This window comes from Sporobolomyces salmoneus (assembly GCF_050403485.1).
Source record: "Sporobolomyces salmoneus JCM6883 DNA, S_salmoneus_JCM6883_v1_ctg4, whole genome shotgun sequence".
Lineage (NCBI taxonomy): Eukaryota > Fungi > Basidiomycota > Microbotryomycetes > Sporidiobolales > Sporidiobolaceae > Sporobolomyces > Sporobolomyces salmoneus.
The window spans coordinates 617,222-644,269 of NW_027481159.1; the positions used below are offsets into that span (position 1 = coordinate 617,222).

Here is a 27,048-nt window from a genome sequence, read left to right on the forward strand (position 1 = left end):
TGTAAGTGTAAGAAAACGAGCGACAAAGTGTCTAAAAAAGTGAGTAAATAGAAATGCGAATGTAAGGTAGGGTAGATAGGGGGCCAGGAATCACAGAGTAGAGTAGAGGGGAGAGCAATAACGAATGAGTGGGAGACGGGCATCTAAATAACAGAAGAAAGAGGACAAAGCTTCAGAATTTACTTGCGACTTCGAAGTCCCTCTCGTCTAGGTGGTCTAGGAGGAGCCGTCACTGAAGCAGCTTTGATCGTAGACTTCTTCTCCTTCTTCTTCTTCTCCTCTTCCCCTGCCGAATCAGGTTCAGATCCGATTCCCGAATCACTCGCAGATTGACTCCTTTCCATCGTAGGAGCTTCCGATTCGACTTCCTCCTCCTCTTCTTCTGATAATTCAGGAACGACTTGGACCAATTCAGTAACGACGTCTCGTTCCGAGATCTTTTCTCCCTCCTCGTTTACCAACTTCAATCCTTCCTTCTTTTCGGCCGCTTCGACAGCATCGAGGATTTTCTTCCTCTCGATTTGGGCGAGAACGGCGAGGAGTGGATCGTCACCTTTTGCCGGGATACGGAAGGAAGAAAAGTATTTGTCGGCCCAGGTGAAGTATTGGCCGTAATTACAGGTGAAGTAGATGTGGTGGAGAGTCTGTTCGAGCGAAGCGAGTCAGGTCTGCGAGATGTGAAAGGGTTGAAGGAACAGCACGTACGTGGTGAGCAGGTCCATTGATGTAGTGTTCGAGAGGGTGACCGCAGAGCATGTCGGAATCGTGGATCTAACGCAAAAACCGGAAGTCAGAACCTTTGAACGAAAACTCGTTAAAACGGTTCAGAACTCACGAAGATAGACCAGAAGTTGACGAAAGAGAAGAGGCCGATAAACAAGTACTTGTGAATCGGGAACATGTAACATGCCATGTGATAAGGAACGGATTGAAGGTAGCCATCAACGGGGTGGAAAGCGTGCGAAGCGAATGGAGTCGGGACTGCAAACAAGCAAGATCAGCTCTGGACGTAACTAGAACGAAGAGACGAAAAAGAGGACTCACTAATCCATTTGTGGTGAGGTTTATGTAGGCGTTTGTAGAGGAACGGGATATGTAACCAACGATGAACCCAATAGATCGCGAAATCCGTGAACCACAAGAAGAACGCCGCACTTCCCGCCATGTAAACCCAAGGTAAAACTCCACCTTGTTTCCCAAACGGTCCTTCCTCGACCGTATCGTACAGCATTGACCAACCTCGAACATCCCCGACGAACCACGGCAGTGTCAAGAGATCCAACACGGGGAAAGCGTCGAGCGAGTACATGATCTCTTTTCGTACTTGATCTTTGAGGTACCGAGGGTGAAGCTTCATTCGGTGGTCGAAAATGAGATAGTACGATAAAGTCGCGACTGAGAAGTACAGGAGGAGAATACCGACATAGGTAATGGCGTATAGAGAGATGGATTGTCGTACTATCGAATCTCGTCCGAGGGAAGAAAGGGAAGGGAGGGTGCCGAGGTAGGAAGCGATCGAGGAAAGGAGAGAAGAAGGGGAAGAGGTGTCGAACGATAGTTTCGTCGCTGATGTTGCTGCTGTCGAGGAGGCATATCGGGAGAAAGGGTTATCGAGTGCTGAGTACAGCCGGTCTCCAACGTATTCGTCAAAGTATTGCAGAGGGATATCCATGCCGAAGTTTCGAAAGGTCTGAAACACGAGAACAATCGAGGTCAGCGGCCGGTCTCATCTTGAGAGCAGTTCCGATTGCTTCTATGAATAGTCCGCCTCTTGCTGTCTGCTCTATCCCTCCCGAAATGGTTGCCGGGATTGATGAAAAGAGTCGCGTTGATTTATTCTCCCCTTGATCAACCCATTGTCCCTCTCCCACCTCATCCAGAGTGCCGGTCATGCATCCTTTGCATTCTAATCACGACACGAATGCTATCGAGAAGGAAGCTTACCTCGTACGAGTGGCGGAAGTTACAGCTGGAGCTTCTCTCTGTTTGTTGGCGTGTTTTTCGTTAAAGAGTTCTGCTGTTTTGACTGTCTGTCTGCTTGAGGTAGGGCCGTTGGCTGTATGAATGGGTGGAAAAACGAGAGGCGAGGGCGATAGTAGAACAGAGAGAGGTGGAGAGATGAAATGGAGAAACGAGGTGCTGCCGTCGAACGACTTGAAGTCTCGCGGTCGAAAAAGATTCTTTCGGACATTGCTCGCCGAAATTTGTCACATCTCTCCAGAAGTTAGAACGACTCAACCTAGCTATAGTGCATTATTGTACAGTACACCATACGCATTCTGAGAAGCGAAGTCGTCGAATTTTCCTGTTCTGTTGCCACTTCGCCGATTGAATTTGCTCGAGATTTCGCTCGCAATTTCCGTCGCACTTTTGTAGCTGTCACGGGAGCAAAAGGTATGAGCGCGAGAGCAGCTTAGAAGGTTCTCGAATAGACGATCGTCCGCATTCAGAGCCCGCCGCGCGAAGACTCGAGCACGGAAGCGAACCAGGAAGAATCGCAGATTCGAAAATCTCACAAACTCTTCTGTTCGAGCGCCTCCACCTCCATGCTGACGCCGTCCTGCATTAGCATGACGTCTATCATTGTGACTTCCTCGTTCCGTTCTTGAAGCCACCAAACGAAAAGCGATGAAGGGGTATGATATTGACAAAGAGACGCGAAGCTATTTTGTGAGAGGTTCAATAGAGAGCAGACTAATGTAAGGTAAAGGGTAACGATCAAACATGATTATCGACAGAAGGCAAGGCAAGTCGACAAGGGGGTAATATTGAAGAAGGGAAAGAGAGACGAGAGAAGAGTCTTTATTCGGGTTGAGGCGTCGGTTCTCGTTCTTTGTGAGCGCGACCGAACCTTGCACTCGAGAACCTCGAACGAGATTTCGGCGAAGGAGAACCAATGATCGATCCGGGTCTTCCTCCTCCTCCTGAGGGTCCGACTGATCCGGCGAGGGATCTCGCATCGTATTCCATGACTGATCCTCCTGGAACGCTAGGGAGGGCGTGGAAAGAGAGGATCAATTCGAGGTTGCCGGGATTCGGACCAGAGATCGGGAGGTTGAGAGTTTGTTCAGGAGAGAATTGGTTGACGTATTCGAGAGCGTTGACCGTAGCTGAACCGAGAACGTGATCACTTCCGAGACGTTTCTTGTGACTGTACACAGCGAGCGAGGTCAGTCGCCTACCTACTGAGAGAGAGAGACGAAGGAGCGTACAGGACAGAGACTTCGAGTTCGAGAGGTCCTCCATCGGATTTGACCGTTGTCGAATCGCTGAAGTTGATTCCACTTCCATCTCCCTTGTGAGAGTGAGTTTCGAGAATCGTCTTTCCTCCGTTGAGTTTGATCTGAATCGCCTTCTTCTCTCCCTCGTCGCCAACTCCAGTCAACTTCCCGACTTGAACTTGAAGCGTTCCCTCGGGGCCTACGCCTGAAGTCCCCGCTCCTTCTTCGAGAGCTTCGAGTCCTTCTGCACTTCCGATGACAGATCCTCCTCCATCGACGACGAGAGGGTTCCCTACAGCGTCGAGCATAGGTCGTCCTTCGGCATCGAGTGCGATAGGTACAACTTCTCCCGATTTCGTTCTCGCGTGGCCCGTCAATCGTTTCGCCCCTCCTTTCCCAACCGCAACTCCACCTTTCAGTCCGAATTTACCCACGTGTCCAACTCCGTGGATTCCCGTTGAGACGCCGTGGGCACTTGCGCCAAGTACGGCTCCTCCTGCTCCAAGCACTCCTCCTCCAACGGCCACCGCGCCTCCCCCGAGACTCGTCCCAATTCGACCAATCGCACCCGAAACGGTTCCAGTCGATCGACGAGGAGTTCTCACGAATTCAGGTCGGAAGAAGAGACTGAGTTTCGCCGTACCAGCCGGTTTCGTGATCGATTTGAAGTCCTTGAGTTCGACCGTGAGAGTGACGGGAGAAGTGACGAGTTTCCCATCTTCTCCATTCAGGACGGATAAATCGATCAAAGCTCTCGCGAGTTTATCGTCTCCTCCTAATCGATCCCAATCCCAAACCTCTAACATGAATTCGGCGTTGTCTCTTCTCGGTACCGGGCAGTCGAACGTTTCGTTCCATTCGGGCGCGAGAGTCTTCTTCTTGACTTGAGATTTGAAGACTTTGTTTCCGTTGAGTTCGAAGACGGCGTAAGGATCGGATTTACCGTTGCGATCTGCCGAGGGAAGACCTTGTGCACCGAAGAGTCGAACGGAGAGAATACCAGCGTCTACAGAGAGTGAAAGAGTCAGCACGATTTCTCAGGGAGAGAAGGAAATGGCTCACTCTTGATCGATTCTCGAGGTAAGATTTGCATGTCGATTGGGATATACTTCGCCATGATCGTGATCGTACTTCTCGGGTGACCAAGTTCGATAGGTTCAAGGACCAAAGTTGCAACCTTGTCGAGCGCGTCTTCGAGGAAACTTGGTAAATCTACCGTCGCTTGAGCGATGACATCTTCTCGAGTCTCTTTCTCTGCCGTGTTGAGCTGGAACGTGATTTGTGAGAAGTCGAGTTCTCGGATAACAATCTCTCCGATTTCGTCCCAGGTCGTGTTGTGAGATCGAGAGGGTTCAGTCGAGTAAGCCGGCCAGTATCCATCGTCGAACAGGACTTCGAGACGAGCTCCTTTCTTCGGGATATGACCCGAGATGATCTACCCGCAAACAAGCGTCAGTCATCGAACTGCGAGGCAAAGGAAGTGCGAGGGACTGACCTGGAAAGCGAGAACACCAGTTTGAGATTGGAGTAATTCTTGTTTCGACATCGTGATTCCTTCTCGAACTGGCTTGTCTTTGCTCAAAACCGAACCACTTCTCCCGAGGTCACCCGATTTCTTTCCATTGATCGTCGAAGCATGATTGAGTTTCTTGGTCGGAGTTCCAGGAATCGTATTCGTCGCGCTCGAACCATTCGTGGCAGTCGAAGGAACAGAATAAGCCGCGGACGTAGGCGAAGTAGGAGGTGAAGCGAAGGTTTCGGCGATACTCGCAGTTTCGGCGATCGATCCAGAGTTGTCCTCTCGTTCTTCGAGGATTCGGTTCGAAGTAGGATCGGGAATCTTGAACGAGACATCCTTGAGATTCGCGCAAGGGAAGAACTCGGCCTCGAACTCGATGTTACCTATTACACAAGCGAGAGTCAGAATAGGGGGGAGAACGGAGGGAAAGATCTCTCCGTTCTCACCTTTGACGGGTTTCTTCCAATCAGATTTGAGTCCCTCGTTCTTGACAACCTTTCCAGTCGAGATCCAGGGTCTCGTAATCTTGTCGGGACCTTCCGTGATGAGAGGAGCGACAGCGAAGAGGATGTTTCCGAGCGAACGATCTTTCGAACTCGATTGATAATCCATGACTTCGATCGGGAACACATCTCGCGTCGAGTGGACTTGAACGTAAACGATTCTATCATCCACTGACGTGAGTGGTAGTTCAGGAGATTAGAGAGACTTGAAAGGGTAGACTCACTCGTCGTATTCAGGGTTGAGATTGTTAACGTGAACGACAGTTCTCGCGACGACGACTCCGTGATACAAGACTCGAACGTATGGATCGCTCTTACCCTTGAGTTCGACGTTCTTGAGATCCGTACTCCTCTTGAACAAGAATCGAACGACTCCGATCGGAGGAGTGTAGAGAGCAGCACCATTGATCGCTCCGGGCATGACAACCGGTTTCCATTCTGCCGTGATCCTGACTTTCCCACTCCTAGCGTTGCTGAGAGGGAACCAATCGTTACCCTTCTTGTTCGCTTCGAGGATGTCTTCCAATCGAATTTTGATGATTCCTAATCTCGAATCGGCCAAGATCGAATTGTCGTCCATTACTTCGAGGCCAATGACGGCATTGGGTTTCGAAGTGACGAGGAACTCGGTAGGACGTTCCCAGATTGGGTTCGGTGTACGTTTCAAGGTTTGGGATCGATGGATAGGTCGGTTGTTGAGAGTGACTTTGAAGAAGGGGTTGATCGCTCTTCCTCGCGAATCGAGATCCTTTCCAGCGTGAACGACGAGACGAACGACTCCCGAGACTGAAGCCAACGAGAGTTAGCTGGACTCTCCGACGACAGAGAGGAGTGAGACTCACTCGTTTCGGGAACAGGTTCGACGGTACCATCTCCAAGTTTCTTCGGCGTGAGAACTGGCGAGAAGACGGCGTCGAATCTGATCCTACCTCTGGGTTTCCCTTCGAGTTGAACTTCCCCACTGACATCGGTTTGTTCTGCGTCTTCCTCCAACGTTTTCAAATCGAACGAAGCGACTCCACAGTTCGAATCCGAGCGGTTCAAGTTCTCATCGAAGAGCGTCATCGTGAGAGTTTCGTTCAAGTTGTTGAGTAGGATGTATTTCGTTTCGTTCTTCCATCGAGGGTTTGCGCTGTTCGAATCGAAAGAGAGTGAGCTGATTCCGTCTTAGGTGCAAGGAAATGGAAGACGACTGACGTGGAGTGACAAGTCGAAGTTCTAGCCAATTCAGCTCGTCCATTGATCGCGAAACTGATATAAGGATCTGGGTTCCCTGCTCCCAATTTCGTCGATTTGATTCCTCTTCCGTTGTGAACCGTGATCGCGAGAACTCCAATCGCCGTATCGAGAGGTGCTCCCGAGAGGAGCTGTTCGAGGTTGAGAGTGAACGAGTTGGGATCGTACATCATGGGACCGAGGATCGAATGAACGGTCGAAGTGATGAAGGGAGTGAGACCGGGAATCATAGAGAGATCGAATCCGACGGGTTTGAGTACAAAATCAAAATCGGGAGGTTGCATGAACGACAAGTCGACCGTTTGAACTACATTCGCACGAGATGTGGTCAGTTTAGAGAGCATTGAAGACGAGGAGAGAGGAGGATAGCTCACTGTGAGGGAAGTTGTTGACCAACTTGAGCTTGATTCTCATCACTCCAGTGAACATGAGATCCTCGACGATGATATCTTTACCCACTTTCGCAGGTCCAACTCCGAATCGAACGTTGAGAACGATTTTCGGGTTGACTTTTCGAGCTGATTGAGCGTGGGTCATGTCGAGAACGTCATTTGGTACGAATGAGAGTTTCATCTCCATCAAGACGATGTCTGATCTCGAGCAGGTCGTCAGAAAAAAGCGGAGGGACGGAAAAGAAAGAGCTCTCGTACCATCTTCCGTGTCGGGGAACGTGCGGACGTGATCGAGATGAGGAGGTTTCGTACCGAGCGTGAAGGTTGTCATGCGAATCTGAGATACAGTACGAATCAGTCAACGTAGGTCGAGGCTGCCGAAAGTCCTGGTAAGGCTCACGGAATCAAGGAAAGCCGGAGTCGAAACAGACAAGACTTGGTCAACAGATGCGACCTGAAAGTCAGGGAAGGTCGAAGTTAGCAATCGAGTGAGGCGAGACTCGAAACGGAAGACGTACGATCGTTTGGGAAAGCACAGGTTCGTAAATGAGCCAAAATCTCTGTACTGAGTCGCACAAAACCGTTACTGTCAGCTTCTCTTTAAACGGACAGTCAAAGCTCGAATGACTCACGGAATAAATTGATCCAAGTCGCGCTCTCGACATCGCTCTTCAATCCTTTCTTCGCAACCTCCCTCGCCATATCGTCCCTGACGTTCCTCCTAACCCTTCTGACGCTCGTCTGATAGTACGTCGCACAGACCGCCAGAATGACGATCATCCATCCCCATCCTGCTCCGAAGAGAGTCAAGAAATGAGTCGACACAACGCAGAAGACCATAATCCCAGCATTGTGGTACCTAAAGGGGAGGTGCTCAAGTCTCTCAGATATTCAGAAGACCTCTGAAAAGAACGAGCACTCACCATTGACCGTAATAAGCATCTGAAACGAAGTCTTCTAGAATTGCTCGGTTCGTTTTCTCCTCGGGAGACAAGAACAAACTTCGATCTTGCCCCGTCCATCCGATCTGAAACCACGATGGGACTATATCGAACGTAGATCAGTCAGCTTGTGACCTCGGAAGAGAGATAAAGAGTTTGAGCTCACTCTCTCGAATAGTTTGAGGTTCAGGTTCTTTATTCGGCATCGCTCCCGGCGGATTCTCAGTTCCATCCTCCTCGTTCATCCTTCCTTCATCAATCTTACTCTGTCTCGCTTTTTCTACTGGATCTTGCTCCTCTCCTTTCCCTTCCTCCTCATTCACTTTTTCGATATCTTTCAATCCCGTCGTCACAGGGATGTCCGCTCCATTCGTTCCCAAGTCTGAAGATAACCCTTCTCCTCCAGCTGCCTTGAACTGTTTCAATTCGGAACCTCGTAAGGAAGGAGCGCCAGACATGTCCATCTTCGAAACTCCATTCTTCCCGATCCCTTCACCAGTCACGGGTTTGATTTGAGCCGCTTTCTCTTGTGGAGTTGCATCGGGATCGAATGAATGAACAGAAGCTCCCTAAGATACTCGGGAGAGGGGTTTCAGTTTCCCAAGCCCCACTCAAAACGAGAGAAAGAGAGGAAGACTCACTTTCGCTTCATCTTTCATTTCCCTGAGTTGTTCTTGTTGAGGAGATACAGCATCTGTGGTCGGTGCTTGACCCGTTACAGAAGCGGGGAGATGAGATGCTGCGCAACAGAAAGAGGTGAGAAAGGATGACGGCTTGGCAACTACGGAATGTAAGGAAATGCTTACCGGTTGCACTCATCTCTTATCAGCTCCTTGATCCACTTCGAGGCTGTCGAAAAGAACGGGAAACGAGTGAGAGGAGGTGGGGAAAGGAGAGAGGAAGTTCAAACGTTTCTCAAGCTTGATCTCTTGAGCTCTCCTTGATCGCTGAGGTCATCATGCTCATTCGGTACGCCTTCTAGAGCTCTCTATTACCCCTGCCTCAGCTCACGCTTCCCTGCGTGGCTCTAGGCTGCTGTGCCCTCTCGTTTCCCTCCTCTCCTCCCTCGTCGTCGCTTCCCCTACGATCACGGGTCAGATCCTCCTCACGAATCAGACAGTACCACTCGATATCTCAGCTCAAATCACTCTCGGCGGCAAGAACGGTTATCGACGATTCGGATCAATCTATGGACACGAAGATCCTCCGGAATACCACTTCTCGTTCCCTCCCTCCGTTCCTCCCGTCGCAGGAGATTACGTCTTGAGGATAGAAAGTAGGAAGTACGAGTTCCAGAGCTATTTCGTTCGAGTTGGAAAGGACGAGAGGGTACAAGTTGCGTTATTCGACGAGAAGTTTTTGAAAATGGTTCCAGGGACCTGGTTACCACGCCCTCTCGGTATGCGCTCGTCCTTTCTCTTCTCTCAGCCGCGCTGACACACTTTGTATCGTCTAGTAATCCACCCTCTACGGCTTTATCCCTTGAAGGACCCTGAACCTCCTTCGATGTCGCTCGTTCAACTCCTCAAACGAAACCCTCTCATTTGGCTACTAGGTCTCGGTCTGATCTTCATGTTGGCGATTCCGAAATTGATGGAGAATCTGGATCCGGAAACGCTCAAGGAGGTTAGGGAGAGTCAGAAAGAAATGCATCAAAACATGGCGGTCAGTTTTCCGTGCTCTCGCTTTGAGGGCCCTCGTAGACGCTGAGCTCACTCTCTTCTATCTGATTTCAACAGTCTCTCCAGTCTTTCGATTCCTCGAAGATCTCGAAGTTCCTTGCGGGCGGAGGAGGAAACGGAAACTCTGAGGTCGATTCAGAACTTATCCCTGACCTGTCGACGGTCAAACCCAAGAACGCGAACAGTAGTTCCTCGTCGACGACTGGAGCTGCGAGGAACGGAGGAGGAGGCGGGAAAACAAAGAAGCGCAAGTAGCGTTAGATAGATCTTCTGTATTGTAAGCCTATATCCTTCATCGCGTGCTCGTCGAGTCGTCGTGCATAGTGATCGTGCTACACTCGAGAGGTACGATGGTATATCAGAAGGATTGAGAGCGGACGGATGCGCGCACAAGGAATGGGAAAGGAACGATCGGGAGCGAGCACGAAAGGTCATTGAATCTGGAAAGAAGGGAGAGATTGGCCTCTCCGGTGCCTCGTGACTTGATCTGAAGAGACGCTCAGATAAACCGAAGACGCATGCATGTCGAACAAGCGGTGAGATTGAGAATGACAACAACAGAAGAAAAATCACCTTTACGTCTCCTCTTTCTTCACACTCCGTTCCTGACTCGCAATGCACATTCTCGCGTCCTCAAGTCTCCCAAACCACTTTCCCTTCCTCCCATTTCCTCAATCCCATACTTCGTTTATGATAAACCTTCCTCACTTCCTTATACTGCTTGATGAATTGTTCGTCCAACTGTTCCGAATTTGCGAATTGACCATCGAGGAGAGACTGTAAGAGAGATTCACAGAGATGATCTTGAAGCGTCGTGGCGGCTCGATAGCGATTCAGTTGAGCGTCTTGGGAGAACCTCTGCGAACGAGTGAAAGAAGGTGTCAGTGAAGGGCAAGAGGGAGAACAGTGAGGGAGAAGCAGGACTGACGCGATAAGTCTCGCGTTGTGCTTCAGCGAGGTAGTGAGAACGAGTTTGTAATTCGAGAGCTTGGTCGAATAATTCTTTCGTTTCTCTTCTCAAGTCTTCCAGCGCAGGTTTCAATTCCTGGCTTTTTACTGTTTGCCAGCGGCTCCGTTCAGTTCCTCATAGCGCAGAGCTAGAAAGGTCAGAGCGAGAAGTGAACGAACGAGCTAATTCGAGGTTTTGTTGGATTTGGTGCGAAACGGCTTCGTCCAGCTCTACCGCTTGAGGGATTTGGGTGTGAAAGAACGCATCAAAGTAATCTGGGTCGTCTAGTAACTGCTGCATGTCTTCCCGACTGCAAGAGAAACGAGCGTCAGTCGTCGAGTCTCCTGTGAGAAAGATAACGGAGACTTACGATAAGCTCGCTACTTCGGGGAAATCTCTCGCTAGAGCGTCTTGTATAGGAGCAGCAGAGGAGGACTGAGAGTCGGTCCGTTGATGAGTCGTCGTCGCTGAGGAGGAACTGGGTAGTGGGGGAGGAGGAAGGGTATCGAATCTAGGGTTCGGAGGTGGTGGAGGTAGTGAAGAGCTAGTTGTACTCATTACTGAGCGAGTCGAACTGGATCAAGTGAGCGAAACGAGTGAGAGAGAGCTCGTCATCAATTTCGAACGAGAATCTCCTTCGTTCGCACCCATTACACCTCTGTTCCGCTACGAAAGATGCCACCACCGAATCGTGATCCACATACAAATCGGTTCCTCCTCCTTTCAATCTTTGTGTTCGCTTCAATCCTCCTGTACTTGACGACTCATCGACCTGAACATTCTTCAACCTCCTCCGTCCCGACTGTACCATCAAGCGGGAAGTCGAAAGCAGCATCACTTGTCGACACTGTACAGAAACCTCTGGTAGCGCCAGAAGGAGAGGAAGAAATCATTCAACACCGAATCGTCGCTAGTTCGTCCTCCTCTCCCCTCTCGCCCTCCACTTATATTCCCCTGGCTGACCTCTTTCTCGTACAGTCGGTGATATCCATGGCGACTTCCCGGCCCTCACAAAAATCCTTCGAAAAGCCGAACTCATCGACCTCAGAGGACAATGGATTGGGGGTCAAACGATCCTCGTACAAACGGGAGATATCGTAGATAGAGGGGTTGATACGATCGCTTGTTACAAGTTTATGCAGAGCTTGAGAGCTGGGGCGGAGAAAGTAGGAGGAACGGTCGTTTCTTTGTTGGGGAATCATGAGATTGTCAGTCTCTTCACTCCTTGAGCGGGAGTACCCTATTTCATCAGGCTAGGGGTTGTTGAAAGATTGACTATGATCCAGATGAACGCGTTGGGAGATTGGAGATACGTGAATCCGAACGATATCAAGTGCGGATCCCTCCTTTTCTTCTCTCGCCTCTGTTTTCCCGCACCTGTTTCCCCTTTCTTGTGCTCCTCTGTCGCAACACACGTAATAGCTCGACAACACCTAACGCTCGTACCTTCGACAGATCCTTCGGAGGAGAACGCAATCGACGAGAAGCTATGTCGACGGGTTGGATCGGTCAAGAATGGCGCACAAACTACTCTATCACCGCTCGAGTTCCCTTCCTTACCCACTCATTCCCCACCACATCCTCAGTCGTTGAATTCCCCAAGATGCTCAAGGGTCAATCCGACAAACGATTCATTTCCGAGCCGACCCCATTCAAGCGACGCTCGAACGGTTCCAAGCTCGACCTAGAAGGGGCGATCTCCTTCGTCCACGGTGGAATTATTCCCGAATATCTCGAAACTCTCTCCACTTCCGACTCTCCCATCTCCGAAATCAATCGAATCGGTCATTCCTTGATGGAACTCCTCGTCGATCATCCATTCCCAGTTTCTCTCCCCTCGGCAGCAACGAAAGAAGAGAGGTTGTTTTGGTCCGAGAGGGGTCCAATGTGGAATCGGGACTGGGCGTTGTTGGAAGAGAAACAGATTTGTGAGAGGGTTCAGAAGACTTGTGAGAAACTGGGAGTGAGGAGGTTGGTTATGGGTCATACGCCGAATTTCGAGGGGATGTTGAAGAGGTGTGGTGGGAAAGTGTTGTTGATCGATACAGGTGCGAGGTTCCTTTGTTCACGAGCTCTTCGAACACCGGATATTGATTTCGAATTTGTGTTCGCGGGAACCTTGCAGGGATCTCTCGAGCTTACGGAGGAGCTCACTCATTCCTCGATATCTCTCATACTCTCACTCCCTACTCGAAAGCCTCAGAGGACGATTTATCGGCGATCGAGGAAGGAGAACATTCTTACAACGAAGTTCTCGGAGTCGACGAGGAAGAGGAAAGCGAAGGGAAGGGAAGCAGATGGGTCGAGAGGGAAGTAGTGAGAGCAGTTTACGAGTACAGGGAGAATGGGTTACCGGGTGAAGAGACTCTGGTAGATTTCCGCAGGATAATCAGAATACCTTAGTATCTTTTTCGACGTGCAAGCTCACCTAGCATGGGTTCTCTACTGGATTCAATAGAATGGCTACGTGCCTTGCAGTGTATCGAGCTAATTTGGACCCTGCATGCACGCATGCGCAGAAAGTTTTCGTTCGAAAAGTTCAGCGTCTTCTCAAGCTCCCTCCCTCACTCAACACGAGTGCTCTCCCACCGAGCAATTAGATGGATTCAACATTTTCCATCTCGGTCGACCACCACTCGTCGAGCAGCAGCAGCGGCAAGAGAACTAAATCTCTCCCTCTTCATCGCTGTCGATTCCCGGATTACACTCCCAGTTCGATCACTTCACTCGCCTTGACTCCGAGTTCGTTCAATGTCAAACATCTCAACTCTCAAGCAGCAGGAGCAGAGGAAGCCGAAGGAAGAGGAATTTTAGCAGTTGGAAGAAGTAATGGAACGGTACAATTGATGATTTGGGGTGGATACCCAGGTTGGGTCAACTGGAGAGTGAGCTATATTCGCTATATTCTCGCAACAGAGCGAAGGAGACTGATACACCGGCGAGAATGTAGACTTTACCTTCGTCTTTCCCTCCTCCTCCTTCCCAGCCTACCTCTTCCCGCAAACCCTCGACGACCCTGCTATCTCACTTGACTTGGACTCACCAGACGACCCTGTCGGAATCGGACCTCGCGTTGTATTCGGATGATTTACCCGAAGCAGAGAAAGAAATCGAATCCCTCAAGCGAGGGAAAGGGTTGAGGTTGTTCGGTGTGGGAGGTATCGGATCCGAGTTGGTTGAATGGGAATGGGGACATCCTGGTTCGGGATCGAATTCGGCCGTTGGAATGATCAAAGTGAGCTCGACTTTCTTTCTCTTTTTCGCGAAGAATGAGCTGACTTCTCGTCCGTTCAGTCGACTCTCCCGACCCTTCCGCCAATCTTCGCTTTAGCGGCGTCCCCGACGAGTTCGACCCTAGCAATCTCGTGCGAAGACTCGACGATTCGATTGATCAACATTTTGGATGGAGAATTGGAATTAATGTCAAAGATTGAATTGGGAGGACTAGGGAAAGTCCGAGCGTTGAGTTTGGCCTGGGGTAAACCTAGATACGTCGCCAATGCTGAGGAAGATGAGGAGGATGGGGATGAGAAGATGGAAAGTGAAAAAGGAAAACGAAAAGGTTCGCACTGATCTCGATCTCCCGCGGCCCTCTATCCGCGTACTGATCACGATCTTTAGGAACAGCTTCCCTCCCAGTCTCATTTTCGACTCCGCTCGAATCTTACCTCCTAGCCGGTTGTTCGAACTCGACAATCCGTCGATTCGATGCCCCCTCTTCGTCCTCGACCGGTCTCTATCGCGGTTCCCTTCGTATGACTCTCGATCGTCTCAAAGGAGAACACACGGTCGTGTGGGCATTGACGACGTTGAAAGATGGAACGGTCGTGAGTGGAGATAGTATGGGAAATGTGAAATTCTGGGATGGGGAAATGGGAACTCAGTTACAGAGCTTCAAGGGTCATAAGAGTGACGTCCTATGTTTAGGAGTCGGAACCGTAAGCTCACACTCTCTGCTTCCATGAGGATCTCTTTTCATCGAGCTCAAAATCGAATTTCGACGGTTCGCAGGATGGTACATCGATTTTCACTTCAGGTATCGATCAGAAAACTGTCGAATACCGACAAGTCTCAGTCGCTTCGACCCGCTCTTCAACCTCGAACGACAACAACGCACGCTGGATTCAATCGAGTGGACGACGCTTACACTCCCACGACGTCCGTGCGATCGTCATTTCCCCTCCTTACGAGCCCTTCTCTTCTTCCTCCTCCTCCTCACCCTCTTCCTCCTCGTCAATCGTACCCGTCATGACTTCCGCTGGACTCGATCTCTCCCTTATCCTAACTCCCGTCGCTTCTCCTCTTCCCGCTTCCACCTCTTCAAAACGTAAACAACCGGCCCTGCCTCCGAACCCTGTATCGAACAACCCAGGAATCACGTTCGAATCGACCGTCCATCGTCGTCAAGCGTACGTACCTCAACGAAATGAGCTGCCGTTTTCGATCACGACGAATCCGGATTTGTCGGAGAATGGAAGGCTGTTGGTCGCGAGGAAAGAGAGGAGTGTCAGTATGTGGAGATTGGGTGAAGCGGCGTTGGAGGGTGAAGGGGATGGAAAGGGGTGGGAGAAGTTAATCGACTTGGAGTTCAAGGTGAGTTATACGCTCTTTCTGTCGATTCGAAGATCGGTTGACTGACAGGGTCGAGCTGTACAGCTACAAACGAATTTGATTTCGAGTGGAATCTCACCGAACGGGAAATGGCTCGCCGTTTCAGATCTCTACGAAACTAAACTTTACCGTCTCACGACTTCCGTATGTTTATCTGCCTTCTTCCCGCTCCTCGTCACATACACTGACTCCCCTTCTTGTTTCCCTTAGCGTTCAGGCGAGTTAGTTCCACGTCGACAAAAGACCTTTGTCTCGACTCTCGCAAGCTCAATCTCGACTTCGCTCGGTACCGGTTCCGGCTGCATCTCTTTCTCCCGCGACTCCTCCCGTCTCTTCCTCTCGAGTGCTTTTGGAGCGAGCGTCGCCGTCGTCGAGTTGTCGTCAACGGACGAGGATGAAGATTTCAAAGTCGTTGCGGTTTTCGGAAACGGAGCGAAAGAGTTCGAGAAGAGACAGATGAATGGGACGAATGGAGGAGATATCGAGATGAATGGGCATGGTGCGGATGATTCCGACGACGATGAAGACGAAGAGGCGGAGACTGGAAGTGCTCAGAGGAAAGGAACGAGCTCGATTGTCGTACTCGCTACTTCGGACGACGGGAAATGGTTAGCTACGGCGGATCTCGATCGAACTGTAGAGATCTACGATTTGACGAGTCGCAAAGTGAGCCCATTTCCCCTCCTCTCTCACATCTTCAATCCTGACCTGTTCTTTCGTCGCTGCAGCATTCCCTCACTCTCCCTACCTGTCCCTCGATCCCGACCGCTCTCTCATTCCTCCCTTCCTCTTCATCTCTTGAACCGACCCTCCTCCTCTCTTTCCCAACCAACATTCTTCTCCTCTACGGTCTCACTTCGCGTCGCTTCCACCCCTGGTCCCTCCCCCTCTCGTCCTCGAAATACAACACCCTAACCGATATCCGCGAGCCCTCCCTCGGAATCGCGTTCGAACCCTCGTCGAAAGGATCGATCGCGTTGGTTTGGGGCGCGAATTGGGTCGCAAAGATCGATTTAGATCAATTGAGGGAAACGAACTTTGGAGTGACTACGACCGTCAACGCTACGAGTGAGAAGAAGGGGAAGAAAGGGACGAAGCAGTTCAGGTTGGAAGCGGATCGAAAACGTGCGAGAGAAGAAGATGAAATCCTTCCCCTCTCTACTTCAACTTCTTCGTCATCAGAAGGAGCGGCGGGAGCGGCGGTCATCGATATCAAAGTAACGAGAAAGTATCAACCTCTCTTCTTGTTCGATTTCATTCAACCCACGAATAACGGAGGAGGAAAGAAGGGAACGACAACGGAATTGGTCGCGGTTGAAAGAACTTGGTATGATTTGGTTGGAGCGTTACCGGATGCTTATATGGCTAGTGGAGTGTTTGGGACGTAGTCCTGGTCGCTGACTGTATTCTCTACTCGCAAAAGAACATCGTATTTCGCATCAAACTTTGTCTTCGCGAGGAGAGAGAAAAAAAAGGTCGAGTCTCGGTTCTTCGCATTTACCTCCGGAGCGCACGCAGTCACACTCGCTGTACCGACCAATAGCATTCGCGGAACGACGAGGCATCATTGACCTAGCGAGTGGAATCGGACAAAGTTGAGTGAACATGCGAGCGAAAGATTTCTCTCTCTTCGTCTCACGACAAACAACGGACGTTATATAGCGTGGAACTTGGGATCTTATAGTTACAACAACAGGGTGGAAGAAAGAATGTATGCGCACTGGTTTGCTTTGGACCATCACCGCATAGCGGCTAATCATCCTCTGCAAGGGAATAGTACGCCCGTCTCCCAAACTAAACCCCCATGGATCCCTTCTCTCAAGCCCCTCTCTTACTAAACCCCCTCAACTCCCTTTCCTCCCTTCCATCTCATCCCGAAATCCGAAAAAGACGAAAAAAGAGAGAAACGAAAAGAGAAGTCGGAAGAGAAGAGGAGGATAAAGGGAGAAGAGGCGAAAGAAGGGGAGGGTAAAGGGGAGCCAACTAGGATCTGATCGCCGCCGACAGGGAACGAGACATCGAGCCGAACGGTGGAGTGAAGACTTAGATTTTGAGTATCCTCGCACTGGATGCTTCCACTGGACAAGTCGGTGAGTTGGAAGTTTCGCGTACACTCAACGAGGAGATAACGCAAAACAACCCGGCGATGATGAGGAGAGAAAAGAGAGGGGAGGTTGTTCTCGAAGTCATTCTGGATTTTCGAAGGATTTTCGAGAGAGGAGCAATCGACTTGTGGTTCAGAATTTCTCTCTCACAGTCGCGTCCCTTTTCACTCAACTCCTCCCATCTCACTCTCCCCCATCGCCCCTTCATCAATGTCGAAACCCTTCGTGAAGCCTCGACCACTATCAAGTCAACCGAAACGTAAATGGGGAGACGAGGAAGATTCAGAAGAGGAGAATTCGACTCCCGATTTCGTGTTGGGTTCAGAAGACTGGCCACTCACTCCTCCCAAACCGAAAGTATCGAAACTAGCGACTACTAGTACGAGTACGAGTACGGCCGGCGCGAAGAATGGAAAGGAACGAGCAAGTTCATCGACGATCAACTCTTCAAACAACAATTCCTCATCCTCCTCCTCGAGAGCTCTCTCTGCGAAACCCTCCTTTACGACTGCGACGAAACTAGCACCAATCTTTGGCACGAAACCCAGCGGCTCTTCATCTTCTGCACCTTCGACGAGTAAATCTCGCTCAACTTCAGTTCCCGCTTCTTCTTCGACTTCCTCTCGAAATCCGTCTGGTTCGGCCCCTTCTGCCTACGCGTACAACCAACAACAACAGCAAGTGAAGAGTAACGTCCTCCCGAAGAAACGCGTCCTACCTTGGGACAACCTCGAAGCGGAAGCGTCTTCTTCAAGTTCGAAAATCTCTCGTTCGGGAAACTTCCATGAGTTGTCGGGACCGGGATCGTCGAGGATGGGAGGAGTGAAGGGACAAATGTTGACGAGTACGACGATGGATATCAAGCAGAAGGTGATTTTGTCGCCGGAACAACAAATGGTTCACAAATTGGTTGTCGACGATGGCAAGAGCGTTTTCTTCACCGGTTCAGCTGGTAAGGGCTCTCTTTCTCGTTCTCTCAGTCTCTCTATCGTACTCAGGCTCACGTACATGTACGAGTCATGTAGGTACGGGTAAATCAGTTTTACTTCGAGAAATTATTTCTTCGCTCAAACGCAAACACAAAGGGAACGCCGATGCCGTCGCCGTCACTGCCTCGACCGGAATGGCCGCGTGTAACATTGGTGGAACGACGATTCATTCCTTCGCCGGGATCGGGATCGGAATCGATAGCGCACAAAAGTTGATCGATAAAGTCAAGAAGAACAAAACGGCGAACGCGAAATGGCAGAGGTGTAAAGTCCTGGTCATCGATGAGGGTGAGCTCTTGTTCGTCTACTTCTCCTGTAGATGACGGAGAACTCACGCGATATCATGGGATATCTAGTTTCGATGGTCGACGGAATTCTTTTCGACAAACTCGCAGAAATCGGTACGGCCCTCAAGAAGCGAGGAGGTAAGGGTGCTTCGTCTTCAGGAGGAAAACCTTTCGGTGGTATCCAAGTGAGCTCTTCTCTTCATTTGGACCCTCGTTCTGCGAAGAGGAGCTCACACACACACTCTCATTCAGCTCGTCGTAACGGGAGATTTCTTCCAATTACCTCCAGTCACGAAAGGTGTTACCCCAACATTCGCATTCGAAGCGAAATCCTGGCAATCCGCGGTTGATCACACGGTTAATTTGACTCAAGTTTTCCGTCAAAAAGATACAAGTGCGTTCTGCTCCCATCTTACTCGCGAACGCGTAAGGGGTAAGCGGAGCTGACACAATGATTATAGCTTTCATCGACATGTTGAACGAAATGAGGTTCGGACAATTGAGTCAAGATTCAATTCAGAAATTCAAGAACCTCGCTCGAGAACCGAAATACGCTGGAGTCGAGCCTACCGAACTGTGAGTCTAGTTGAGCTCCTCAGTAACGGAGTGACCGGTACTAAGATCGTTGACTGGTTTCACTAGATTTCCTCTTCGTCACCAAGTCGACGTCGCGAACCAAAATCGACTCCGAGCTCTCAAAGGGGAAGAGATCCACTTCAAAGCGGAAGATTGGGCCGGTGACGGTTCACCCGATCAAATGAAAGGAAACACTTACCTCAACAACTTCATGGCTCCCGATCGATTGGTCCTGAAAATCGGGGCTCAAGTCATGTTGATCAAGAACCTCGACGCGACTCTCGTTAACGGTACCGTCGGGACTGTCGTCGGGTTCGGAGTACCCGAATTGGAAGAAGATTCGGATAACGAGGAACAGAAGACGACTTCGGAATTGAGGAATCAGGCGAGAATCGCGGCGGCTTTGGCGGCGGGCAAGATTGAGAAGAGTCCGATGATCGATTGGCAGACTCCGGGAGGGATCGAGAGGAAGATCATGGCGAGGGAGGAGTTCAAGGTCGAGGATAACCAAGGGAGGAAATTGGCTTCGAGGAAACAGGTTAGTCGAATCGCTCCTTCTCTTCCTATATCTCGCCCTCGACTGATCACGTCTCTTCCGCCAATAGTACCCTATCATTCTGTTTGTCTCGTTCTCATTTGCGACTCGTCAAGACTCGGTTACTAACGAATCTTTCCTTTTTACTTTCCTCTTCCTTTCAGAGCTTGGGCCATGAGGTCAGTCCTTCTGCTCCCTCTTTCTTTCCTCATTCCGCATCAAGACTGACACCCGTCGCTCTCTCATGTAGTATCCACAAATCCCAAGGACAAACCATCGCCTGCGTCAAAGTCGATCTCGGCAAAGTCTTCGAAAAGGGTCAATCCTACGTCGCCTTATCTCGTGCGACCTCGCTCGAAGGACTACAAGTACTCAATTTCGACGCGAAGAAAGTCCTCGCGCATCAAAAAGTCATCGATTGGAGTGTCAGTTCTCGTTCTTTCTCTCGTTCGTTTGCGAGACCTTTTGCTGACGATACCTTGATCGCTCGAACAGAAATCCCTCACGATCCTCGGCGCTTAACCCCCAGAGGGACTGCCGCAACATCGCCCTCGTCTCTTTTCGTTTTTCTCAATCGCATTGCTTTATCCTCGCCCCCTTTTTCTCGTTCGTTTTGCCCTCTCTCGCAATATTTTTCTCGCAATCGTACAAATTCTCTGCAATTCCCTCACTCTCAACGCAGAGTTCGATTGAGGAGACGAGAGGACAAGTTGCGATATTTGCGTAAAACGAGAGAGGAAAAAAGAGCAAAGAACGGTACAAAAACAAGCGAAACCAACACGAGATACGATCCAGCCAACGTTTCCAACGAGTATACTATCTCTTCCTTTTCCTAGCGACGGGTTCACCGTCACTACTTTCGTCCGAATCCGTCATGACGATCGTTTCAGTTTTCTTCTTCGATGATGAAGCGACGGCTCGAGCTGGGGTCTTTTTCACGGCAACGGCCTTTTTCGCAACTGGAGTCTTCGTACTGTCGAGGAAAATTGTCGGGGTCAGTAGGAGCCTGAGAGAAGTAAGGAGGAGAGAGAGAGAACGTACGTTTTCTTCACGGGAGCGGGTTCATCACTTTCCTCATCGGAATCTTCATCCTCCGGTTGGAACTATAAACGTTGAATTATCAAGTGATCAGCTCCATCTGTCAAGGAATAGCTGAACTTTCCGATGAGAAACTCACCAATTTCGTCTGTTTAGTTTTCGCAACAGTTTTCTTCGGTGCCGCTTTCGCCCTCGTCGTCGTGGTAGTAGCTTTCCCTTTTCCCTTCGCTTTTGCTCCTCGAGTAGAGGAAGCCATCGAAACGTCGGAATCGTCGTCCATTGAATCGGGTTCTCGAGCTTTCGCTTTACCTTTTCCTTTTCCTTTTCCTTTCTTCGTCGTTTCTTCCTCGGAGTCGGAAGCGTCGGAATCGGCTTGTGCTTTCTTGCCTTTACCCTGGCAAGCGAGATCGATGTGAGCGTGATGAGCGAGAGGCCGAGATGAATAGGAGAGAAATGAGAGGTTACCTTCGATCCATATTTCGCTTCAGCTGCTTCTTTCGCCGAACGCATCTACATGCGAGCGACAAACTCATCATCAGTGACCTATCTCGACTTTGAAAGAAGAGCAAAAAGGGACAGAGAGAGAGAGAAAGAGGGAGGAGCTTACCTCGGTTTCCAAATCGTCGTGTTCAGGTCCTTCTTTACTCGGTTCGTATCCTTTCTTGAGGATCTCGTTTCGGGTCTCTTTCAATAACTTCCTTACCCAACTAGAGTTCACGATCGCCACGAAAATGAAAGTCAATCGTCAATGACTTTCTCTTGTCCATGCTCAATTCGTCGACGAGAGACGTGTTTGAGAGTTCTCGACTTACTTTCCCACAGCGTCCTTATCCCCCTTTCCGACGAACTCCTCTACCGCATTCTGAATCAAACTCTCACTCAACACATTCAAGTTCTGCGCCTCCAAATAATCATGTACCAGCGCCGACACGGTGATTTTCTCGACTTGAGCACTCGAACCTTCGATCGACATTTGGTTTGCGAGTTCAGAGAGTTGGGCGGGTTCATTGATCGTTACTTTGGGTTTACCTATACAATCCCATCCCAGCCCAAACGAGGGATTAATGACAGAGCACGGGACGGAGGGAGAAGCGATGGAGGGAAATGGGAAGAAGGGGGATGGGACGTACGTTGAGTGTTTTTACGATGGAATTGAACGAGATCTCGAGGGTTCGCGACGAGATCAACGAAATCTTGTCCGAATCGTTGAGGGTTCCCAACTTCGAAATACGATGATCCGTCGGGTCCTCCAGAGTAATCAACCTGTACATCCTCGATCTCCATATCAGTACCTCCTTCCCACGAGTGAGATAGATGAAGAGAGAGAAGACGAACGCGGAGTCGGATCAGAGGGAGTAGTCGTTCTTCTTCCTTTTCTCCCTCTTCGGATTCAGGATGAAGTTCATCCCATTCCTTGTTCGCTTGTTCAATCAACTCATGCACCTGTTCAGCAATCATCGATCGTCAGAATCTACCCTCTTCCATTTCGATCAAGAAATAAAGAGAGAAGCAGTACTGACTCTCGCTTTGAGGTATTTCGTCACAGCCTGTTTCGAACTCAATTTCTTCTTGTCGTCCGTTTGTTGATCATGATATTCCGCCAACGAGATCTCTTTGAACACGAATGGTCTGACGGAACGGAGTCGGATCGGAGTGAAATCGAATTCTTTTCCTTGAATTTTGATCAATCCGACGTGTCTGTTCTCCAACTCTCATTATCAGCACCACTCACTCTCGAGAGAGGAAGGAGGAGAGACGTACTTGGGAATCGCTTCACCTTTTGCGAGAGATGTCGCGATAGAAGAACCGGGTTGAGAAATGTAATAAGGTCGATTCGTGACTGGAACGGGACGAGCTTGAGAAATACAATCGTGTTCGTGGCCCCATACGACTAGGTTCACTTCATCTCCGAACGCTTCATCCGGTACCGAGTTGTTTGGTCCATGAGCGACTCTAACGGTGAAAGAAGATAAGAAAAAATTGAAAACTCGTTGAAGTGGAGAGAGATGGGAGGAGGGCTTACCGATTTTGATGTACCAACATGATATTGAACCAATCATCCTGATCTTTCCCACTCGGTCTATACAAATTGATCCTCTTGTTACTCATCTCGTACATGAATCGATCATCCCTAATGTTGCCCATTCCATACAACGCTAATTTCGTTTTCCCTTTCTGTAGCAATACCGGTTTAACCTTCAAACCTTGTTCAGTTGCTTCTTCGTCGTTCGTAGATTGTCCCGGTAGTTCCATACGTCCGAAATAGTTGATTAAACCAGAGGCGGATAAAACGTCTAATGCGCAAAGTGCTCCCTCCTATCTCACCACTCTTTCGTCGTCAGCACTCGCCTCTTGTTCAATAGTGGAATGTGAGGACTCACAGCACCAACTCCTTGTGGATCATCATGATTCCCATGAATCGAAAACACTGGTAATCCGACATTTATATTCTCATCCTCGTAATTCACTCCTGGATACCCGGCTTCCCTCGCAATTCCAATCCCTGCATCACTCAACAACTCGAGACTAATAGGTCTATCTCCCATACATTTCTCTCGTAGGGCAGAGATCGTTTGATAGAGAGAAGTTCGCGACGGTCGGTTCTCGTGAAACAAGTCCCCCGCGAGGAGTAACATGTCCACCTGTAAACTCCGAATCAAGCTCAGCTGTGAATGATTGGCTAGAGAAGATTGGGGAACTCACATCGTTCGCAATAGCGAGGTCTAAGATCTCTCGAAAAGTGTTGATCGAATCTCTTCCCCTCACTGGATCTTTCTCGGCGTATCCAATGTGGTTGTCCGTAGCGAGTAATACCTACGCTCTCCGTCACTTCAGAGTCAGTACAGTCTAGCAAGGTGTGAGACAGAGGGAGCCTGACCTTGATGCAATCATCCGGTTCGACTGCTTGAGTAAGTTGAGGGAACCTGTCCTCCGCTCTGCAATGTAGACGCGTTGGTAGATGCGATAGGGTGAATGAGAGCTAGACATACTCTGGGGAACTACTCATCTCGAGTCGAGGTGAAGAGAGAGTAAGAGATGAGAGTTTCGAACGCGCGAGGCTCTTCTCTCTTCCTGACCTTTACACGCACCGATCAACTCGTACACTACAAGTACAGTACTAGCAACGCCTCGACCGACCGACTCAAGACCCGAATGACGTTCACGCGAAATTAGTTCACGCGCTTATCTATCTCCTCTTCTCTTATCGCTTTCCCTTCTTCCTCTTCCTCTCCTTTCTCTTTTCAATGACTTCCCGACGTATCCCTATTTCTCGCACACAATCCCACTCCGCACAACGACCCGCACCAGATCCCTCAACAACCACCCCATTCCGTTCCTCTCTGGACCTCGTCTTCTCCTTCTCTCGTTCCGCCGGATTCTTCGGAGAAAACTTACCTTCGGGTCCTTCGTTCGTTGATCGGGAGAGGTATAGACCTCCTAATTATGATGATGATGAGACTGAGGAGTCAGAGGGAGGAGAAGGAGAAGCAGAGGCAAGGGGGAGTTCTTCACATGAGAGGGAAACGACGGGAGGGACTGAGAGCGAGGAATATGAGGCAGAAGAGGGCGAGAGCTATACGAATGGATTAGGAGGGGAGGTACCCAACTGGGCACCGGGAGAGGAGGAGGAGACCTCAAGCAGTTCGGCTGAGAGGGGGTTAAACGCAAGAGCCGAAGCGGAACAGTTACCGAGGAACGCGAAACGGAATCAACCTCATCCGGCAGTACCGACGAGGTCTATCTTGTCTTCCTCGCCCGGAGGTTCCTCTTTAAACGATTTCTTGACTTCCCCACCTAGAACATCTTCAGAACTTTCTCTACCTCTCCACGCGACATTCAACGACCTAGAAGGACAAGAACGATCCCCATTGCTCTCTACACGTCGACGGTCCTCGCAAGGTCAGAACCAACGTCCGAAGAGCTATGGATCTCTACTCGAGAATCCTTCGCAGCTCGAATGGGGTCACTACCTCGACATTAACGGGAACGGGCTAGAAGAAGCGCCTAGGAAGAGATTGAGGAGACCTTCGACGTTCTCGAAAGAAGCTTGGAAAGCTGCGATAGAGGAACATCGTGGTGAATCGACTTGGTTTCAATCTCTTTTCAATACGTACGTCGACCATGAGCCTCATCTGTCCTCACGAAAGTTGTACTGATCTGCTCACCTGCGTCGACGTAGAGTGAATGTACTCGTCGGAGTCGGATTACTAGCGGAACCTTTAGCGTTCGCTTATGGAGGTTGGATCCTCGGAACCGTTCTCCTCCTCTTCTGTGCACTCGTCACAAACTGTACGTTCCCCTTCTCTCCCCTTCCCCTCTTCCTACACTACCTCCCTCCGATCGTATGAGCAGATACCGCGAAAATGCTCGCCTCTTTAATGCGTCTCGATCCAACCCAACACACTTACGCCGACGTCCTGATCAAAGCCTTCGGTCCTCGTTCTCGACAATGGATCTATGCCCTCTTCGTCATCGAATTAGGAACGTTCTCGGTCGCGGCGATCGAGTTGTTCGCCGATAGTTTGAACAGCTTGTTCCCGAAGGTTTCGAGCATGGTTTTCAAGGCGATGAGTTATTTCATGTACGCCCAGCTTCCTCCTCCCTCTCCCTCCTTCCCTTCCCCGAAGTATGTTGACGATTGAGATGATGTTGCAGTCTCGTACCGACAACATTCCTCCCTTTGAGGTTATTATCCCTCACGTCACTCCTCGGGATCCTCTCCTCAATAGTCCTCCTCTCCGTCATCATAGCCGATGGTACGCTCAAGACTGAAGCTCCGGGAAGTTTGTGGGATCCGATGAAGACGAGTTGGGGACCGAATTGGAAGAAATTGCCGATTTGTTTCGGGTTGATGATGAGTGGTGTAAGTCACTCCCTCTTGCTGTTTACGACCTCATCTGAATTGGTGGGGACTTGCTGATGGTCATTCGTCGGGGTGAATTGCAGTTTTCGGGTCACGCTGTTGTTCCGTCGCTATACAGGGATATGAAAAGTGAGCTTTCTACTTTGCTAAACGATTCGAGGTAATCGCACGTTATAGCTGACAGCGTACTCTCGACGATTCACGGTATAGATCCACAGCATTTCTCATCGATGATCAACGTAGCCTATATCATCGCATTCTCCGTTTCAATCATTTTCGCGATCCTCGGTTACCTCATGTCAGTATCTCCTCCCCATCTCCCCTCTCTCGCTCTCTCTTCGAAAGTTCGTGAGCTCGAGACTGACTGAGAGAGTCTTGGCTGGTAGGTTCGGAAACGGAGTCAGTTCAGAAATCACGAAAGATCTTTCTCGAACTTCGGGGTATCCTGTCGCGTTGACCAAAGTCGCAGTTTGGATGGTTGCCGTAAGTCGCATCATCCCCATCTCCTTCTCTCTTCTGCGCGAGTGAGCTCGATTTAACGTTCGTGCGCCACGCAGATTAATCCACTCGTGAAATATGCCGTAGCGAATAAACCTCTCGTAACAACCTTCGAACACCTAATCGGTCTCCATCCTCAAGTCCCACCTCAACCTCCTTCTTTAGCAGCCGCTCGTAAACCCTCCTCTTCGTCCCTCTCCGTTCGCCCAGGTCTCACTTCCGCAATCTCCACCACCTCCTCCTCACGGAGTGAACTTCTCTCCGCCCGACCCTCTCGTTCTTCCCTCTCCCTCGCATCGCATCACCAGAAAGAACGCCGTATCCAACTCATTCGCTATTGGGTCCTCCGTCCAGTCCTCTCAATCTTGTTCGTACTCGTTGCGATTGCGATTCCGGATTTCGATCGCGTTTTGAGTTTTTTGGGCAGTAGTTCGGCGTTCGTGATTTGTTGTATTGGTCCGATTGGGGCTTATCTACGACTCTCTACTACACCTCGTCATGGGTCGAAGGAGGAGGAGGATCGGGAGACGGGGGAAAGGAAGAGGAACGGAGGCTCGACGACGACGAGGGGAATTGAAACGAGAAGGAGACACGGAGGAGGAGGAGGAGGGAGTAGTGGGAAGACTTCAATCGACACGATCACTCAACCCCAGCACAACGGAGCCGTCGATTCACCCTCGACTTCATCAGCGGCGAACTTGAATGGGATCGCTGAAATTTCTCAAGAACTCCTTCAACCTACTCAATCGTCCTTGAGTAACGCCCAACTTCACTGGTTAGATTCGGCGAAACATTCAGTCGAACAAGGGGAAAGATTAGTGATTGGAAGAGGCGAGAGATGGTTGTGTTGGAGTTTGTTGGTCACGAGCATTGCGATGGCGGTCGTCGGGACTGTGTGGAGTTTCTTACCAGAGTTTTGAAGGGGCTTATCACTCGTGTGTATGTAAGAGATGGCACTCATGAACAGCAGCGGATTGACCGCGAGAGAGAATAGAGAGAGCAAGTTGATCCGTTCTCGATTTTTCATTTTCTTTTCGCAGGAATTTTCGGTTCATTTTCGAGCGTCCCAATAGGCCAACGCAACTGCTATACGAGGACAACT

At 50.0% G+C, this 27,048-nt stretch overlaps 9 protein-coding genes across 9 annotated transcripts; 5 read left to right on the forward strand and 4 right to left on the reverse strand.

The window, feature by feature from the left end:
* Window positions 1-179: 179 nt before the first annotated feature.
* ERG3 (C-5 sterol desaturase) lies at window positions 180-1,672 on the reverse strand (the record flags this gene model as incomplete). The annotated part of the gene is made up of 4 exons (XM_076629299.1): window positions 180-644; window positions 706-771; window positions 836-981; window positions 1,045-1,672. The coding sequence occupies 4 exons, from the start codon at window positions 1,670-1,672 to the stop codon at window positions 180-182; spliced, it is 1,305 nt and encodes a 434-aa protein (XP_076490946.1).
* Window positions 1,673-2,802: 1,130 nt separating this feature from the next.
* JCM6883_001706 (uncharacterized protein) lies at window positions 2,803-8,631 on the reverse strand (the record flags this gene model as incomplete). Its single annotated transcript, XM_076629300.1, has 17 exons — window positions 2,803-3,151; window positions 3,213-4,227; window positions 4,284-4,656; window positions 4,717-5,123; window positions 5,187-5,404; window positions 5,468-6,029; window positions 6,086-6,375; window positions 6,441-6,786; window positions 6,854-7,069; window positions 7,130-7,208; window positions 7,272-7,325; window positions 7,390-7,436; window positions 7,504-7,730; window positions 7,795-7,915; window positions 7,979-8,381; window positions 8,454-8,551; window positions 8,619-8,631. The coding sequence occupies 17 exons, from the start codon at window positions 8,629-8,631 to the stop codon at window positions 2,803-2,805; spliced, it is 4,818 nt and encodes a 1,605-aa protein (XP_076490947.1).
* A 139-nt stretch (window positions 8,632-8,770) lies between these two features.
* JCM6883_001707 (uncharacterized protein) lies at window positions 8,771-9,749 on the forward strand (the record flags this gene model as incomplete). The annotated part of the gene is made up of 4 exons (XM_076629301.1): window positions 8,771-8,781; window positions 8,844-9,211; window positions 9,269-9,477; window positions 9,552-9,749. 4 exons carry the CDS (start codon window positions 8,771-8,773, stop codon window positions 9,747-9,749), a joined length of 786 nt encoding a protein of 261 aa, XP_076490948.1.
* A 378-nt stretch (window positions 9,750-10,127) lies between these two features.
* Window positions 10,128-11,001, reverse strand: JCM6883_001708 (vacuolar protein sorting family 37 protein; the record flags this gene model as incomplete). The annotated part of the gene is made up of 4 exons (XM_076629302.1): window positions 10,128-10,352; window positions 10,423-10,550; window positions 10,623-10,753; window positions 10,814-11,001. 4 exons carry the CDS (start codon window positions 10,999-11,001, stop codon window positions 10,128-10,130), a joined length of 672 nt encoding a protein of 223 aa, XP_076490949.1.
* A 117-nt stretch (window positions 11,002-11,118) lies between these two features.
* Window positions 11,119-12,846, forward strand: JCM6883_001709 (uncharacterized protein; the record flags this gene model as incomplete). Its single annotated transcript, XM_076629303.1, has 5 exons — window positions 11,119-11,356; window positions 11,422-11,651; window positions 11,730-11,776; window positions 11,866-12,491; window positions 12,569-12,846. 5 exons carry the CDS (start codon window positions 11,119-11,121, stop codon window positions 12,844-12,846), a joined length of 1,419 nt encoding a protein of 472 aa, XP_076490950.1.
* Window positions 12,847-13,043: 197 nt separating this feature from the next.
* UTP4 (small subunit rRNA maturation protein UTP4) lies at window positions 13,044-16,442 on the forward strand (the record flags this gene model as incomplete). Its single annotated transcript, XM_076629304.1, has 8 exons — window positions 13,044-13,328; window positions 13,394-13,678; window positions 13,738-14,005; window positions 14,071-14,381; window positions 14,455-15,036; window positions 15,100-15,198; window positions 15,265-15,720; window positions 15,783-16,442. 8 exons carry the CDS (start codon window positions 13,044-13,046, stop codon window positions 16,440-16,442), a joined length of 2,946 nt encoding a protein of 981 aa, XP_076490951.1.
* A 927-nt stretch (window positions 16,443-17,369) lies between these two features.
* On the forward strand, window positions 17,370-20,068 carry JCM6883_001711 (DEAD/DEAH box helicase; the record flags this gene model as incomplete). Its single annotated transcript, XM_076629305.1, has 10 exons — window positions 17,370-18,111; window positions 18,185-18,436; window positions 18,505-18,620; window positions 18,688-18,829; window positions 18,897-19,011; window positions 19,078-19,549; window positions 19,617-19,630; window positions 19,711-19,725; window positions 19,797-19,971; window positions 20,042-20,068. The coding sequence occupies 10 exons, from the start codon at window positions 17,370-17,372 to the stop codon at window positions 20,066-20,068; spliced, it is 2,070 nt and encodes a 689-aa protein (XP_076490952.1).
* Window positions 20,069-20,362: 294 nt separating this feature from the next.
* MRE11 (MRX complex nuclease subunit) lies at window positions 20,363-23,591 on the reverse strand (the record flags this gene model as incomplete). Its single annotated transcript, XM_076629306.1, has 15 exons — window positions 20,363-20,519; window positions 20,588-20,649; window positions 20,724-20,978; window positions 21,050-21,094; window positions 21,192-21,291; window positions 21,397-21,613; window positions 21,715-21,847; window positions 21,920-22,027; window positions 22,105-22,282; window positions 22,346-22,537; window positions 22,608-22,900; window positions 22,966-23,226; window positions 23,288-23,398; window positions 23,463-23,508; window positions 23,575-23,591. The coding sequence occupies 15 exons, from the start codon at window positions 23,589-23,591 to the stop codon at window positions 20,363-20,365; spliced, it is 2,175 nt and encodes a 724-aa protein (XP_076490953.1).
* A 238-nt stretch (window positions 23,592-23,829) lies between these two features.
* On the forward strand, window positions 23,830-26,866 carry AVT1 (Avt1p; the record flags this gene model as incomplete). The annotated part of the gene is made up of 8 exons (XM_076629307.1): window positions 23,830-24,695; window positions 24,765-24,874; window positions 24,938-25,166; window positions 25,241-25,448; window positions 25,532-25,577; window positions 25,659-25,746; window positions 25,835-25,931; window positions 26,006-26,866. The coding sequence occupies 8 exons, from the start codon at window positions 23,830-23,832 to the stop codon at window positions 26,864-26,866; spliced, it is 2,505 nt and encodes an 834-aa protein (XP_076490954.1).
* Window positions 26,867-27,048: the final 182 nt, after the last annotated feature.